This window comes from Phocoena sinus, chromosome 2, assembly GCF_008692025.1.
Source record: "Phocoena sinus isolate mPhoSin1 chromosome 2, mPhoSin1.pri, whole genome shotgun sequence".
In the NCBI taxonomy this organism is placed as follows: Eukaryota; Metazoa; Chordata; class Mammalia; order Artiodactyla; family Phocoenidae; genus Phocoena; species Phocoena sinus.
The window spans coordinates 77,283,404-77,299,008 of NC_045764.1; the positions used below are offsets into that span (position 1 = coordinate 77,283,404).

At 52.6% G+C, this 15,605-nt stretch overlaps 1 protein-coding gene across 3 annotated transcripts in view; it reads right to left on the reverse strand.

Moving 5' to 3' along the window:
* Window positions 1-225: 225 nt before the first annotated feature.
* CGNL1 (cingulin like 1) overlaps window positions 226-15,605 on the reverse strand; it is a 161,453-nt gene continuing 146,073 nt past the window's right edge. For all 3 annotated transcript variants that reach the window (XM_032624033.1, XM_032624031.1, XM_032624032.1), the window contains 5 exons: window positions 7,375-7,458; window positions 6,387-6,511; window positions 4,931-5,039; window positions 4,394-4,557; window positions 226-3,306 (listed from right to left, as the gene is read on the reverse strand). In XM_032624033.1, coding sequence (XP_032479924.1) covers window positions 3,162-3,306; window positions 4,394-4,557; window positions 4,931-5,039; window positions 6,387-6,511; window positions 7,375-7,458 — 627 coding nt within the window. In that variant the 3' untranslated portion in view covers window positions 226-3,161. The remainder of the gene's footprint in view (window positions 3,307-4,393; window positions 4,558-4,930; window positions 5,040-6,386; window positions 6,512-7,374; window positions 7,459-15,605) is intronic.

Here is a 15,605-nt window from a genome sequence, read left to right on the forward strand (position 1 = left end):
AGTCTGGATTTCTCGGAACATCACAACCATCCAGGGGCATTAATCCTCTCAGTGCGCCCCACTCACCCCCTCCCCACCCTTCTATTTCAGACACGGATCCCAGCCTGGAACGCCCCAAGTTCCCCTACCTTGGGTAGCTTCCAGCCATTCACCTGGGCTGTTTCTTGGCAGACACGGAGCCAAGCTCTGGAGAAAACAAGGGAGTCGAAATAACGGGAGTCAAGATTCCTGCTGGGTGATACCGTTTATTGAAAGGCAAACTTGCTTTCTCCAGGAGTTCACTTACATGGAGGTAGCTGCCTAAGAATGTCTCCTCCCGGTGACAAACCTAGGCAATCAAACCATACCCGAAAGCAGAAACCCAACAAAATGAGACTAATCGGCATTGTCAGATGACACTCAGAGGCAGGAAAAAAAATTATAAAGCTATACGATGATTGTCTCTTCAGCACTGCATTTGGCCACATACTTGTTTATTAAATACTTTTTTTTCTTTTTAAACTAGCTAAAGAAAATACTCTTGAGTAGGGTTAGTTCTTAAAGCGACAGACAGAAAAAAATATTTATGTGTACATAATAAAATCAAAGAATGACAGCGTGTCAGAGCTGGCAAGGACCTTGAGCCCTGGTCCTCAATCATTCCGTGTCATCTGCCGCTTTGAGTGCAGGCCTCTCAAGGTCACCCCTGTCAAGGTCACCACGGTAAGATGAGGTGGGACTTGAAAACATCTCTCCTCTCAGCTCCCAGGCTCGTGTTCCTCCCATCCTGGTGCACCGCATGCATCCAGTTCACCGCCAGCCCCATTACGGCGCAGGAGGGCGCATTTGTTGACATTTTTAACGTCCCAATTTTAGGGTAAAGATGCAGATCTTCCGAATGGTGAGCTCTGTTCTCTTTTCACAGGCAGTTTGTTTCTTGCAGCCTGCCTCATGGCTACCGGAAGGAGCTGGCCAGAATGAGAGGCAGAAACTTTCTCACAAACCAAGACAGATGCTGACTCGCTCCCAAAGTTCTTGGGCCCCCAACTTTTCCCATCTCTAATCTGCAGTGAGGAGCAGGCGGAAGCATTGCCGGGCAGGCTTCTTGGCAAATACCTAATGGCGGTGGAAGCAGCAGGGAACTCAACAGCATATGAGAGTCGAAGAACCCCTGTGGGTTCCAATGAGCCAGCCAGCCAATCACAGGCTTGCTGCCTCCCCAAGAGGACAGAGGGGCTCCGGGGCTAGGTCTGAAGGGGCTCAGCCTCTGTGTTCATTGGTGTGACTGTTGTCGATCACCCCCTCTCCCCTGACAGTGCTCCAGGAAGGGAGGGATTTTGATCTAGTTTATTTACTGCTGTGTCCCCAGTGCCAAAGACTGGGATATCATGGATGTCCAATAAATACATGCTAAATGAATGAACGGCTAAAGGGAGGAATCTCTCCATACTCCAAATAGGTAAGCAGAGGCAAGAAGCACTCCACCCAGCAGAGGTAGAAGAAGGGTTGGCTCTTCTGCTCTGGGGGCTTCACCCATGGTGGCGGGGGGCGACGACACCTACCCATAGATGGGGCTGATCACTCTGAACCCTGCTGGGTGCGCTCTGTGACCTGGGGTAGGTAGGGCACTGAGATTCCCTGCTCCCTGTGGCAACTGTCATGGAGCGCTGGGGTCACAGGCCTCTTATCTACCAGGATATGTGGGGACACTGCGAGGCAGCTGAACACTCACTCACATGCACACAACTCGAAGGGTTCCCTCCCTGGCCACGGCCCTGACCAGCTGCGATTGGACCTGGCCTCTGTGCGTGCCTAGGGACCATCACAGTGGAGGGGACACCAGGAAGGCCAAGAGGAAGTGCCGGGATACCCAGCATCCTCCCAGTGCCTCCCTGAAATTCCATCCCAACAACATGGCCTTGCCCAGACCTCACCCAGCCCCAGTTACCTCCTGCCTGGTGCCGGCCGCTGTCCCTCTGTCCCAGAAGTCAGGATTCTTCCAGTTTGCACAGAAATGCCTCTGTCTGACTGCTGCTTCCTTCCTCCCTTTCCTGACATAAACCTGAGATCCTGTTCAATCTGCCTCTTGCCTACACATCCCCCCAGCTTTCAAGAACTTCTTCCTCTTCCACCTCCTCCTTCCTACCCACGCTCACACACGCCTGCTTATCTCCTCTCCCTTCTTCCCGTCCCCGTGACCTTACTGCACACATCACCTGCCTCTTCCTCAAGCCTAAGTCCACGAACCTTGCTCCCAAACCCTCGCGGTCCCCACCTGGCAACCACCCCGTCCAGGGACGGAGAGAGTGTAGTTTGGAGGCGGGAGGAAAGGACCAAAAAGACACGACAGGAGAGCTCCACCCCCAGCCCCCGAAACCAACATCATTTGTCAAAAACCGTACGTACATGTCTGCCCACTCCACCTGTGCAAAAGAAACGGCAGCTGGTGACTGGTATTGGTCTCAGCATGGTTCAAACATTTTAACAAAATTCTAGATAAAATAAGCAACCAAGGACCACGGATACAAGTGACCTCTGACTTTCCCTCCCTCCGTCAACAAATTCTTTACCAAGACCACCTGAACTTCTCTTCTTAGGCTTAACTCTCCCTTATCACCACAACAATTCCTTTTTCCAAATCTGATGCCCAGAGTGGTCTTTACTTTCTCCCTCTTGCCTCTGGCTCAGTTATACTTAAAAATCTAGTAGCTTTGTATTTTTAAAAATAATACTCTAATAGAGATGTGTGAACTTTACAAACAAGCCACCCCACAAAGCCTCTGCAACATTCCAAAATGGAAGAGCAGCAGTCTGTGAGAAGGTCTGATTTAAAATATGCACAGCCTACACATCCTCCCCTCCCCTTCACAATGGCTACTAACTAGTAACTAGCATTTGGACCCCTTTTCTTGACGGGGGGGCGGAGGGCAGAGAGGAGCAGCCATGCAGAGGGTGCTGCAGACAGCTGTGCAGAACGGGGGCTCCATCCTGCCAAGCGGCTGCAGGCGTCTCAACGCATACCCTGCAATAGCTGCTGTCTACGCTACCAGAGCTGTGCTGCCACAGAGATCCTAGGAGCACATGACGTCACAGGGAGGAATTATCTGGTCCGCGAAGAGGAGGTGATGGCGCTCCCTTCCTCTCCTCCCACTGCGGGCGGCTGCCGGCCCCTGGAAGTGGGCTCAGATCTGGCTGGCAGCGGTGCCGTCCTTGGCGAAGGTGTAGCTCAGCGGCGCCTCATAGAGGCTCCCCCCGTCCGTGCTGAGGTCGTCGTCGTCGTCGTCGCCGTCCACGTCATCCAGCACTTTGCTTGGCAGCTTCTTAAGTCTGCAAAACAACAGGTGGCATATTTCCTGGCCCTGGACCGGGGCTCACCTCCGATCTGGAGGCGAAGGGGTTCTAGACGCCTGTCTCTCCACCCCAGCGAGTGGCATATAAGCACAGGAACTTAACTCGTCTGCACCTGCCAGTTCCTACAGCAACAGGGAGCAAACTGCCCACCTGAGAGCACGGGAGGCTGCTGCTGACAGGGTGGGCGGGGCAGGGCTGGGGCAAGGTCAACAGCACTGATTTTTCCTTCTGCCTCGAGCTCCAACATGGCTGAGCAGGGTGCTGCCATAAATCCCATCTTAATTTAAAATTTTATCATCTTGTTCACCATGGGCTGTTTGCATTCATTTTTATTTTAATATTGCATCTTGATTATTGAGATTTTTTGGTGCCCCCTAATGCCAGCCTGGGGCTGGGTTCTCGATAGACATGCCCTGTTTACAGGATTCTCAACAGGCTCCAGTCTTCTGGGCATTTATAAGAGAACTACCTGGGCAGCCAGCAAAAAGCCCCAGGTCACAGTCGGCCTCCAAGAAAGGCCCAGCTCCACGAATGGGTGTGAACTTAAACTCACCCCCTCACTCCAATGCCCCAGGTAGTGACCCCGAGGCAGGGAAAGCAACCCCGCACCTAATCCTCCATCCTTAGGGCCGTGGCAGGGGAGCTCAAGAGAGCAGCTCTCTCCAGAGACCAGGTTTGGGACATCCTCGTCCTCCTGAGGACACAAGCCACAACTTTACCTCATTTCTCCCTAACCCAGGAGTCCCTAAGGGCTGGTTCAGGAGCTGGTCCCTACACAGTGGTGTGAGCTAGTCTGACCTGCTCTGAGCCTCAGGACGACAGGGACGATACCTGCCTGGCCGACACCAGGGCAACGGTATGAGGATGACACATGTGACACCCTACTGATCACGTGGGGCGACCGGAGTGGATACAGCCGCTCTCACCCCTAGGGTGGGATGACCCCAAAGGTGACAACAAGGGATCAGCTTGAGACAAAGGAGTGGGAGCGCTCTGAAAGCATCAGGCTCCCCTCCAACGTCAGGGCCATCACGGCCCCGGGGGGGTCACCGCACTTGCCCACCTTAAGTCCTTCTTCATGGAATTTAGCTGCCCCTGCAGCTGCTCATTCACGTCCATCTGTTCCTCCAGCTCCCTCTGCAGCTTCTTCTTAGAACTTTCCAGTCTGTCTATTTCCTCCTCAGCCTCCTCCACCTGTCGCTTCATTGCTTTCAAGCGCAAGCTCAGCTGCAGGGGGAAGGCAGGCGGTGAGCCGGCGGGTCGCCCAGCCCAGCACAGAGAGGCCAGTGGTCCAGGCCCCTTCTCTCCCAGCAACCAAGGTATGGCAAAGGGGGCAACCAGCCTCATGGGAAAGTGGAGATGAGGCTCTAAGACCGAAAATTCTACTCTTTAAAAGCCAAGTTCAGGGTCTGAAGTTTGCTGAAATCCCCTACTAAAGTGGGCTCTAAAGGCCCCATTCCATGACGTAAGGGGTGGAGTGGAAAGGGCGGACTCAGTCCACTCAACTTCACCCCTTGCCTGCCCGCCGAGGCCTCCCCTCCCTCTCACTTCCCCAGCCCGAGACATTAAATCTCAAAAGTGCTCGCAGAGCGTCCCGCACCTGGTCCTTCTGATCAGTCAGCGACAGGTGCTCATCGTCTACCTGCATCACTAGCTCTTTCACCTTCCGCTCCAGCCGGCGGTTGCTGACCTGGAGGCTGGCCCGGTCCCTGGAAGAGCGGGGGAAGCAGAACAGAGGACCGTCTCATCCCAGCCACCTGGGAGGCCAGCCCAGGGCTGTCTGGTGGACGCAGGGTCAGAGAGACTCACAAGTGTACAGCAGGACAGCGCTGCTCGTTGGACAGATGAGGAAACGGGCTCTGAGAGGGGGAGGGACTTTGCCCCAGGCTGCGGAGCCAGCAAGAGGCTGAGCCGGAGCCAGACCTGCCCTGAGTACTCCCAGTCCTGGGCTTTACTTGGTAAGGCAGTGGGTCATAGACTGCCAGGCTGTGAATATTTGGAGTTTACTCCAGGCTGCCCTGGAGCAAAAAGGCCCAGTCCCAAAAGTCTTACTGAAAATGGATAACGTAAAGTGCTCTATGCACACACACCCACACTGCTTCCAGGAAGGTGAGGGGCCATGAGTAAGAACTGAAGCTGGGGACCTCCCTGGTGGCGCAGTGGTTAAGAATCCGCCTGCCAAGGCAGGCGACGCGGGTTCGAGCCCTGGTCTGGAAGGATCTCACATGCCACGGAGCAGAATGCACCACAACTACTGAGCCCATGCTCTGGAGCCATGAGCCACAACTACTGAGCCCACGCTCTAGAGCCCATGAGCCACAACTACTGAGCCCTCACTCTAGAGCCCGCAAGCCACGACTACTGAACCTGCATGCCACAACTGCTGAAGCCCGTGTGCCTAGAGCCCCTGCTCCGCAACAAGAGAGGCCACCGCGACGAGTGGCCCCCACTCGCCGCAATTAGAGAAAGCCTGCACGCAGCAGCAGAGACCCAATGCAGCCAAAAATAAAAATTAAGAAAAAAAAAATAAAAAAAAAGAACTGAGACTGGTCAAGCTTAACCCGGTACTGGCCCTCAGGCTGTGGTCTGAGAACAAGCTGTAGAGAATCACATGTAGTCATCTGATCCTGTGTCCCGTCCACCCACATGCCCATCTCTGACAGATGGCCACTCAGTCTCCGCTTGGATATACCTGGCCCCCCCAGAGCAGAGACAGCCACCTTACCTCTATTCCAGCTCAAACTCAGTAGCTTACAAGGCAGCCTGTCCTATTTAAGGCATGGGGAAACGAGCAGCTAAGAACTGAGCAGTGGGGAGTCCCAGGTTTCAGTCCTGCTACATCAATATTCTGCCAGGCTACCTTCCTCAAGTCATTTACTTTGGTGGGTCTCAGTTTTCTCATCTATAAAATGGAAACAATTTTCCAGCAAGGTTGTACTTGCTCTGCCTTCCTCACAGGCTTTTGAGGATAGGAAGAGATACAAGTGTGAAAGCACTTTGTAATGTGATGCCCACTGCCCACCAGGGCTTCTGCACCACGGCTGGGCCCAGCTCACCTCTCCTCGCTCTCCAGACGGTCCTCCAGCTCTGCGATCCTGGCCTCCAGCTGCACCACCAGCCCCTCTTTGCTGGACCTGTAGGAACCTTCCAGGTGGATAATCCGGCTCTTTAAGTCCTTATTCTGGAATCAGACAGGGAGGCCGTGAGGGGCTGTGTCTGCCGCACCCTCTGTGCAGAGCAGAGCAGAACACAGGGCAGGGCAGTGTTTGGTCGGTGACTGGGGTAAGCCTGCTTTCCACCTTAGGATGTGTGGCCCCAGGAGACCTGGGGATGTATCCAGGGAAAAGCTTTGCACTCATGTCCTGGCAAGCCAAAAGAAGAGATTCTATCACACTGCTTATAAGCCTAAGTGAAATCTTTGCATGTCCTAAGGCTACCGGATGTCAGACAAATGAGGTTGACCTTGGCCTTTTATAAACCTATTGGGGCGGGGGACTTCCCTGGAGGCCCAGTGGTTAAGACTCTACGCTTCCATTGCAGGGGGTGTGGGTTTGAGCCCTGGTCGGGGAACTAAGATCCCACGTGCTGTACGGCACGGCCAAAATAAATAAATAAATAAACCTACTGGGGCGGGACAGGAGAAATAGGCTCCTTCAGCAATATCATACATCATATTCAGTGAAGAACTTACATGAATGGCATGTAAAAGAAATAGCGATTCAAGTAAGGTTTGTTAGCAACTCCTGCATCTGAGGACACTGGTTCTTTATTATTCTCCTTTCATTCGAATTTAGCCCTCTTTAGGATCTAGAAACAACACTTGCAATTCTACCTCTCCCCAGCTGCTAGACTCACAAGCACACTTAATATTGTGGGAATAACCTCTCTGGAAAAGGCCTTAGAAACACCTGTACCTCTCAGGTGAGTTACTCTGCAGAGTTCTTGGGGGTGCTGTGCAAAGAAGGCTCAACCAAGGGGCTCTAGTCCAAAGCCATGGCGGGGCGGGGGGGCGGGGGGGCGGTTCATGGGGCCAGCTGCCCTCACCTGTCTCTCCAGGGAAATCTTGTCACACTCTAAGTCTTGCTTCACGGCTCGCTCCTGAAGTAGCTCGTTCCGCATCTGCTCCATCTACACCACACAGTGCAAAAGCCCAGAGGTTAGAGGGGGTGTTCCTATAGCCTTTGTGCTGAAATGGTTCGCAGGTATGAATTCTAACAACCAAGTCAGCTCCTCTTTATGACGGGGGCCTCCTGCCTTCTCCTCTTGAATACTGGAGCTGTCCCTTAGATATTCTTGAGTTCTCAATGATTGCAACAATAATGATACAAATACCAATAATAGTCAAAGTTAACCCTGCCGTTATGGGTTGAATCCTGTCCCCTCCAAAAAGATATATTAAAGTCCTAACCCCTAGAACCTCAGATGTGACCTTATCTGGAAAAAGGATCTTCACAGAGGTAATCAAGTTAAACTGAGGTCATTAGGGCGGGCTCGAATCCAGTATGACGGGTGTCCTTATAAAAAGGGGAAGTTTGAATGCAGAGACAGACATGCACAGAGGCAAGACAGAGACACAGGGAGAATGCCACGTGAAGATGGAGGACTGGAGTGAGGCATCTACAAGTGAAGGAGCACCAAAGATTGCTGGCAAACTACCAGAAGCTAGGAAGAAGCAAGGAAGGATTCTCCTACAGGTCTGGAGGCAGTACGACCCTGCTGACACTTTGCTTTCAGGCTTTTGGCCTCCAGAGCTTGAGACAACACATTTTTGTTGTTCTAGGCCACCTAGTTTCTGGTACTGATACTTTGTTACAGCAGCCCTAGGGAACCGCTACACCTGCTCAGCACTCCGCCTGTGCTATCCTACGACATCCCCTCAACGATTGACGCAGGGTAATATCATCTCTGCTGAGGACATCAGGGCTTGGAGAAGTTAATCAACTTGGATCATGACCAACCATCCCAGCCTGCCCAGGACTGAGGATGTGCTCAGGCCATGTGACTCTGAATGCTAAAACTGAGGGAGTCCCAGGCAAACTGGGATGAGTCAGTCACCCAACTTGCCAGGGATCTACACAAGAAGTAACAGGGGAAGCTAGTACTCCCGAGCTGCTGGCTGCTGCATTACAAGTTCGAGCTTCAGCAAAGGCTTCTGCAGTCAGCATATCTCAGATGCTGCTAGATTTCTCCCTTCTTATGCCAAAAACAGAAGTCAGCAAGAACACTCCAGGTGTCCTGCCAAAGGCTAAGCCTCACTGAGGATTTCTTCTATATTAATAGGAAATGAGCCTAGCTGAGTGGCATCTGGAAAGAAACCCTGTCGTCTGCCTATCGGTGTCTCCATTCGCCATCCCCAGTGGGCCGTAGCAACAGTGAAATGCGCTTCAGAGGCAGAGGACCCAGACCCTGTTCCCAGGACCGTCCAGCAGAGGGCAACCTGAAGAAGCCCAGAGAACTAAGAAGGTGAGCCAGGAAAAGAAAACTGCCTGTTCCTTCTTAAGGCCGGGTCCGACAGAGGTAAGAGGTGTGCACACAGGAGTCCCTGGATGCCTGGGGAGCACGTGTAACAGTCTCACCCTGACCAGCCTTGATTTTGATTTTCACAAATCCAAATCCTGTACAAGCACCCTCGTGAGTAAAACATAAGCTCACCCCGCCTTCCCTGCCATCCACCTGGAGGGCAAGACCTGAGGAATAATGAGAGGAGACGCCACACCACGACAGGTAGGCTTGCGTCTCCCACTGTCCCGACCACAGCTGTATGCACGGAATGACAAGCAGAGTGGTGCGGCTGGCCCAGAGTGGGTGACAGGGAGTGGTAAGGAACGAGGCTGTGCGATGGGCAGGGGCTGGGACGTGGAGAGCTCGGTACCACAGGAGGAAGCCGAGACCCTGCCCACAGAGGAGGGTGAACCTTGTGTGGCCCCCAAAAAAAGTTCACAGTTTTGCATTTCTGACCGGCAGGCTTCTAAGTCACAGGGGTTCCGAAGTTTACCGCAGAGTACACTGAGGTCCGGGGCAGTTATCCACATCTCGGGAGGAAGAAGGATCAGAACAGAGGCCGTGCCTACTCATGGCCCACTACCTCACCTGCTCTGGCTCTCTAGACTAACTCAGTGAAAAGGCTTCGAACAGACTTAGGGTCTACATACAGCTGTCACGTAAAAACCAAGATCCGGGAGGCAGCTGGTCTCCTTAGGGCATCCTTGTGCGCAGCAGGGGAAAACATGCCAGCCGTGCACAGGTCAGCAGGCAGAGCACATAAAACTCCTCCCTCGGCTCCAAGCCCCCGCCTGGCCCCGGGCCCTCGAGAATCACATGCTGCGAAGAGGGCCCTGGACAATTCCTCTAACTGCTCTAGGAGCACCAGGTCCATGCGTAATGAATGCAGCCTCACAGCCCCACTCCGAGCACGGCTGTGAATCAGCCAACACCCCTACAGAGGTCGTCAGCACGGCTGGGCCACGGGACCACGATGTGCCTCTTGGGGGAAACTGTTCTGTTCACGCCTGCTGGGCAGAGGCCAGGACCTCACTGAGGACACGGCTAAACTTTCACCGCGACGGGAAGTAATTACACAGGGAGTGATGGCCCAGCTTCTCTTCCTGGCTCTGCATCCACCTGCATGTGACCTTGGTCACCTCACCTCTGGGATGTGGACTCCTCGTTTCTAAACAAGGAAGCTGAACAAGGCGGCCTGTAGGCCCTTGGAGCTGGCCTACAATGCAGTGAAAGCACATTCGGTGCCTCCCGCTTGCCGTGCGGCGCTGTGCGGCCCTCTTTCTAAGGCCCCGGTCTCCATCTTTCAGCTACAGTAGCCACTCCATGTCTCCAGACCTTTAGGGGCGTCCCCAGAAAAGACCCACTCGGTCAGGGTGACAGCGAGTGTGTGTTTGTGAACACATATGTTTGAGTGCCGGGGGAGGGGTGGTCTTGGAATGATGGGGTGGGCCGATGCATTCGTTCAGACTGTATTATCACAGCCCTAGGCTGGACAGCGTGACAGTACCTGACCTCATTATAGGCTCGTGGGGGACAAATGAACAAGCCCTGTCCCTGTGGTCAGTGTCACTGCAATGGGGAAGGACAGCATGCTGGCACGGGGTGCACGGCAGTGGTCACAGCCCAGACTGGGAGGGTCGAGGAAATTCTCCAGAGCAAGAGACGCTGAGCTGAGATCTGAGAGCTGAGAGGGAGGTCAGAGTCAGGCAGGGTGGGGACGGGGCGGGAGAGGAAGTGCAGCTCTCCTAGCCAGGGACCACTAATGAGAAAAGGCAGGAGCTAAGAAAGAGGAAGGGAACGCTGGAAGAATCGAGAGCACTGAGGTGGACACGCGGGGAGGCAAGGGGACGGGTTAAGAGCTCAGGTGGCGAGGCAGACCGGGAGCAGTCACACAGGGTCCGTTATAATATTGTGACCACAGCGAACGTCTGCGTTGCACTTAACAAAAGTAAGTCTGGGGCTTCCCTGGTGGCGCAGTGGTTGAGAGTCCGCCTGCCGATGCAGGGGACACGGGTTCATGCCCCGGTCCGGGAAGATCCCACATGCCGCGGAGCGGCTGGGCCCGTGAGCCATGGCCGCTTAGCCTGCGCGTCCGGAGCCTGTGCTCCGCAATGGGAGAGGCCGCAACAGTGAGAGGCCCGCGTACCGCAAAAAAAAAAAAAAAAAAAGTAAGTCTGGAGCATTTTTATAGCGTTATCTCATTTCATCCTCACCACCACCTGATGAGGTGGGTACTATTAACATCCCTAGGTACCCCTAGAGTCCAGGGGAGTTTGCAGATACAGGTGTGGAGACTGGGTGATGCCAGCTGAAGCCACAGGACAAATGAGCTCACCGAGGAGAAGAGCATGAAGCATGAGGAGAACCGTGCCCTGGGAAGGCCGCCCCGCTCCACTTCGTTAGGGGAGGTATGGAGAAAACCAGGACACTGACCTGCTGCAAAGGCCCAGAAGGGCGAGGACAGAGGAAGATGCGTCTAGGTTGGCCAGGAAGATGGCTCTGGGAGGCTCAGCAGAGAAGGGAGAGACAGGGAAGCCCCTCTTCTCTAGAACCGTAGCGTGACAGATGACAGCTCTGAGCTGAGGGCTGAGGAGAGCTCAAGTAAGGGGTTTGCAAGACAGATGCCCACAGCTGTTAGCAGACCGAGGGGGAGAATCACTGAGGAGGAAACAGTTACAGGTGATGGACTGTAGCGGGACGGGAGTGTGACAGGAGACTGTTCAGGGAGGGATGCAGGCCCACGCTGGGGGCAGCACGGGAGTGGGAGAGAACCCAGGAGAGGGACAGTAAGCCAGGGCTCGTGGGGGAAGGCTCCTGTAGCTCGGAGGCCCAGGAGGCAGCAGGAAGGGAAAGAGAAGGGAAGGGAGATTATTTCCCCAAAAGTTAAGGGATAAGGAAGACCTGGAGGCTTGTCGAGAGAAAGGAAGAGAGAAAGAGAGAAGTTTAGTTGCTGGTGGCGGGTGGCGGGGGGCGGGGGGGGGGGGAGGGGGGGAGGCCAAAATCCACCAGAAGGCAATAAAAGGCCGTGGGGGCAGAGTCCAGGGGCTCTGGCAGCTGTTCAGCAACTGCGTGAGGAGGCAGGCAGTGACTTCCACAGCTGTGCTCCAGGCCTGAGGAAGCAGGAGGGAAACAGAGAGAACCAAGAGCCCCTGGCGACAGGTGCGGAGTGACTACGAGTGTCCACGTCTGAGCCTGTTAATTCTCCCAGGACTCTCTGAGGCAGACGTTACCACCCCCCACCTCCCAGGTGGGAGGTTCAGGGACTGGCGGCCGTTCCCTTCTCTGCCAACCTCCCAGGTCCCTCAGTGAAGGGCAAAACCGAGAAGTAGGAGTTCTGGTGGGGGGGGCCTTTGGAGCCTAAAAGGAAGAAGCACCTCCAGTGGCATGAGGCAGAGAAGCTCTGTGGAGGGATTTAAAGATCACCAGGGGGTCCACGGCACTGGGCCCAGGCTGGGGTTCAGGACAAACTTAAAGAAGCGGCCATCGGCCAAGGTGTTGCTCCCTCGGGGCTACTGGCTGGAAATTCTGAATCCTGCCAGAAAATGAGCCTCCCAGTACAGAGGGGCACTCAGGAAACAGCATCCCGGAGGTCCCTGCAGGTTCAAGACCTCCCAGGAGCGCCCCAGGCAAATGAGAGTCTCCAAAGGAAAAACAAAGCAAAACGGTAATTATTTATACCCCACCACATCCCCTCCAAAGATGGCTATTAAAATGCAAGTGTAAAATAAATCAGAGTGAAGAACAGGAAGGAACAAATGTGAGACCATAAAACTTAACAGTTACTGTCACCGGACAGTCAATTTTCCTCCAGTCTTTTTGGCAAACATGATAGGCTTCCTTCAGGTCTTCAAAAAAGGAGAGCCAGACCCTGAATTCTAAAATAAATACACCAGCTGTACACCTGAAACTAACACAACACTGTTAATCAACTATACTCCAATATAAAATAAAAACTTAAAAAGTAAGTGTGAAATGAACAAATTTTTAAAGAACACCATGCGGAGCCGTACACAAGGAATATCACGTGGTGTTACGGACAATATCCCCAAGGGTGGGTTTCACCATAAACCACACGTGTTTCCATCGAGTTCCTCAATACTGTGATCTCCAGGAATGGCCCTGTGACTCGTGAATATTCCACATCAGACTCTTCTCACCCTGAGCCCACATTGGGGACAAAAATAAAAAAATAAAAAAAAGAGAGAGAGAGAGAGAAATGGCCTCTGGCTTAGCCAGCTTCCTCCTTTGGACCAGGGAAGTAAATCTGAGGCTGAGAAAACATTTCTTTATGTAAGCTTAGCGCTTTACATTGCTGTTTACCCTTCAACTATACTAAGTAGACCAAACAAAAACTTTCCAGTCGAATTAAAAACAGAAGGGGAGCCGAAGGCAACAGTTATCACAGCTGGATTGAAAGAATGCTAAACCCTGAGCACGTTGATCGGAAATAACAGTATCAGATTCCAGTGGGTTTATGTCAGAGGCACCCGTGACCTGAGCCAGCTCTCAGGATTAGAAGCAGCTGCCTTCTGGGTTAATGAAAAGCCAGAGATATTTATGATCGCTAATAATAATATTTAACCCCATCACCTGTGTTTACCATTGGGCTGCAAAGGGGTTGGTGAGCACACACTCTGGCTAGTACTAAAAGTGATACTCAGTCACAAGAAAGGAAAATTATTATTAACCGACTGTACACATTGGGTTTTTGAGTAGTCTTTACAATAGGAGGCAGTTCTGAGACCAGGATCATTTTAATTAAAGAAGAAAAAACAAAAGAAAGAAAGAAATCCCATTCTGATCTTTCACGTGCTGACTGCAAAGCAGCCTTATTTCCCAGGCCCGTATTCTGGTGGTTGCATCCCCCTGGTGCAGACTGAGGAGCAGGTGTGAGCCAGCCACTCGGGAGCAGTTCCTGAAAATGACTGCAGAAGCCTGCAACTTTATCCACTGGGATTTACCCTGCAGTTGCCAAGGCAACAGGGCAGCTCTCCTCTTGCCTGCTGGCTGCCTGGGTTGAACAAATGGTCCTTCCGCTGGGCTGGGCTATCCTGGCCTCCGTGGCCAAGAGAACACCTCTCCATCTCGGCCCAGATCTACTGTTAACTGCAGCACTCAGCCACCAGCAGTCACACAGCAGTGCCCAAGGAGCTAGAACATCAGCCTGTGGGACACATTTGCAACACCAAGCTGGGCCATCTGAATCCTGGACTCAGGAGGAAGGTCAGGAGAGGATCAGGTGAAAATAAATCCTTACTCATATTAAGAGACACTGTGGCATTATTTTTAAACTTGGGCACAGAGACCCAAACATTTGGGGTGTTTTTACCACCCTCACTGTCCGACGATGGGAACAGGTGGGAAGTGATGGGCTTTGGCTCCACACTTCTTACAAGCCTCGAGACCCTAAGCAGCCACTTAGCCTCGTGAGCCCTGAAAACAACAAGAGGAAGCAGGCAAGGCACAGGCACAGCGCCCAGCACCTGGAGAACCCTCAGTAAGGACAGCAAATATCGTAAAGGGAAACATGGCTTTAGAAGAAGGAGAGGAAAAAGGATTTCTCCGGATTTAAACAGACCAAAAGTCAGTATAGCACCCACTATTTCATTCAAATTTCCTTCAACTTTAAAATATCCTGGGGGGGTGGGATGAATTGGGAGACTGGGATTGACAATATATACACTACTATGTACAAAACAGATAACTAATGAGAACCTACTGTACAGCACAGGGAACTCTACTCAGGGCTCTGTGGTGACCTAAATGGGAAGGAAATCCAAGAAAGAGGGGATATATGTATACATAGAGCTGGTTCACTTTGCTGTACAGCAGAAACTAACACAACACTGTAAAGCAACTCTTCTCCAATAAAAATTAATTAATTAAAAAAAAAAGAATATCCTGAGCGTGTATCTAAAAGGAAAAGGCCTTAGAAGGGCTGGGAACTTACAAAGCACGTTGCCAGCATTTACTGAGCATCAGATGTTAAACACGAGAAAGTGGAAACAAACACATGAAAAGGACAGAATGTTTGATCTCACAACCGCCTCTCCTGTCCTCTGTCCCTGGCAACAGCCAGCTGAGGCTTCACTCAGGCCCCCTTTCTCCTGCCCTCACTCCCATCCGCTTCGAGAACACTGTGTATGCTTCACTGTTCTGCTCAACGACCTTCCCAGGCTCCCCACTGCCTTCAGGGTATAGTCCTTTCAAAATCCCTCAACCTGCCTCTCCCGTTATTCCCTCACGGACACCAGACACCTAACCAAGCACAGCAGTCCATTCGTTGCTCCGGAAAATGCTAAATAGACCCTACCTCCCAATCCTTGCTCACACCCTCCACCATATCTAGGATTCCCTTCCCATTCCTTACTTTGTCTAAAGCTTACCCTTTCTGCAAAGCCAGCTCCGGGCCAGCCTTCCCCTAAGAACTCCCACTGTCACCCTCGCTATCATGGTCTTTCCCTGCTTAGCTGCCTGACTCTTTCACTTGGCATTTAGTACCCACTGCTTTTTCTTGATAGTTATCCATTGTTTAGGCAAGCCTCTGCTCCTCAAGCCAACCACAGTGCCTGCCTTAGTCAGCCGTGCACCCTGGCTGGATCACAGGTGATTCTGGGCCTCGGCTCTCTCATCCACTGCACAGAAAGTCTGGGGAAATGAACCTGGAGGTCCTCACCAGATCTAAGATTCTGTAAATGGGGTAGGCCATTCACTAAAATTACCGGAAAACCTCTTTTTCTGTTTTCCCACCTAAGCCCTGTCACTCAGACTAG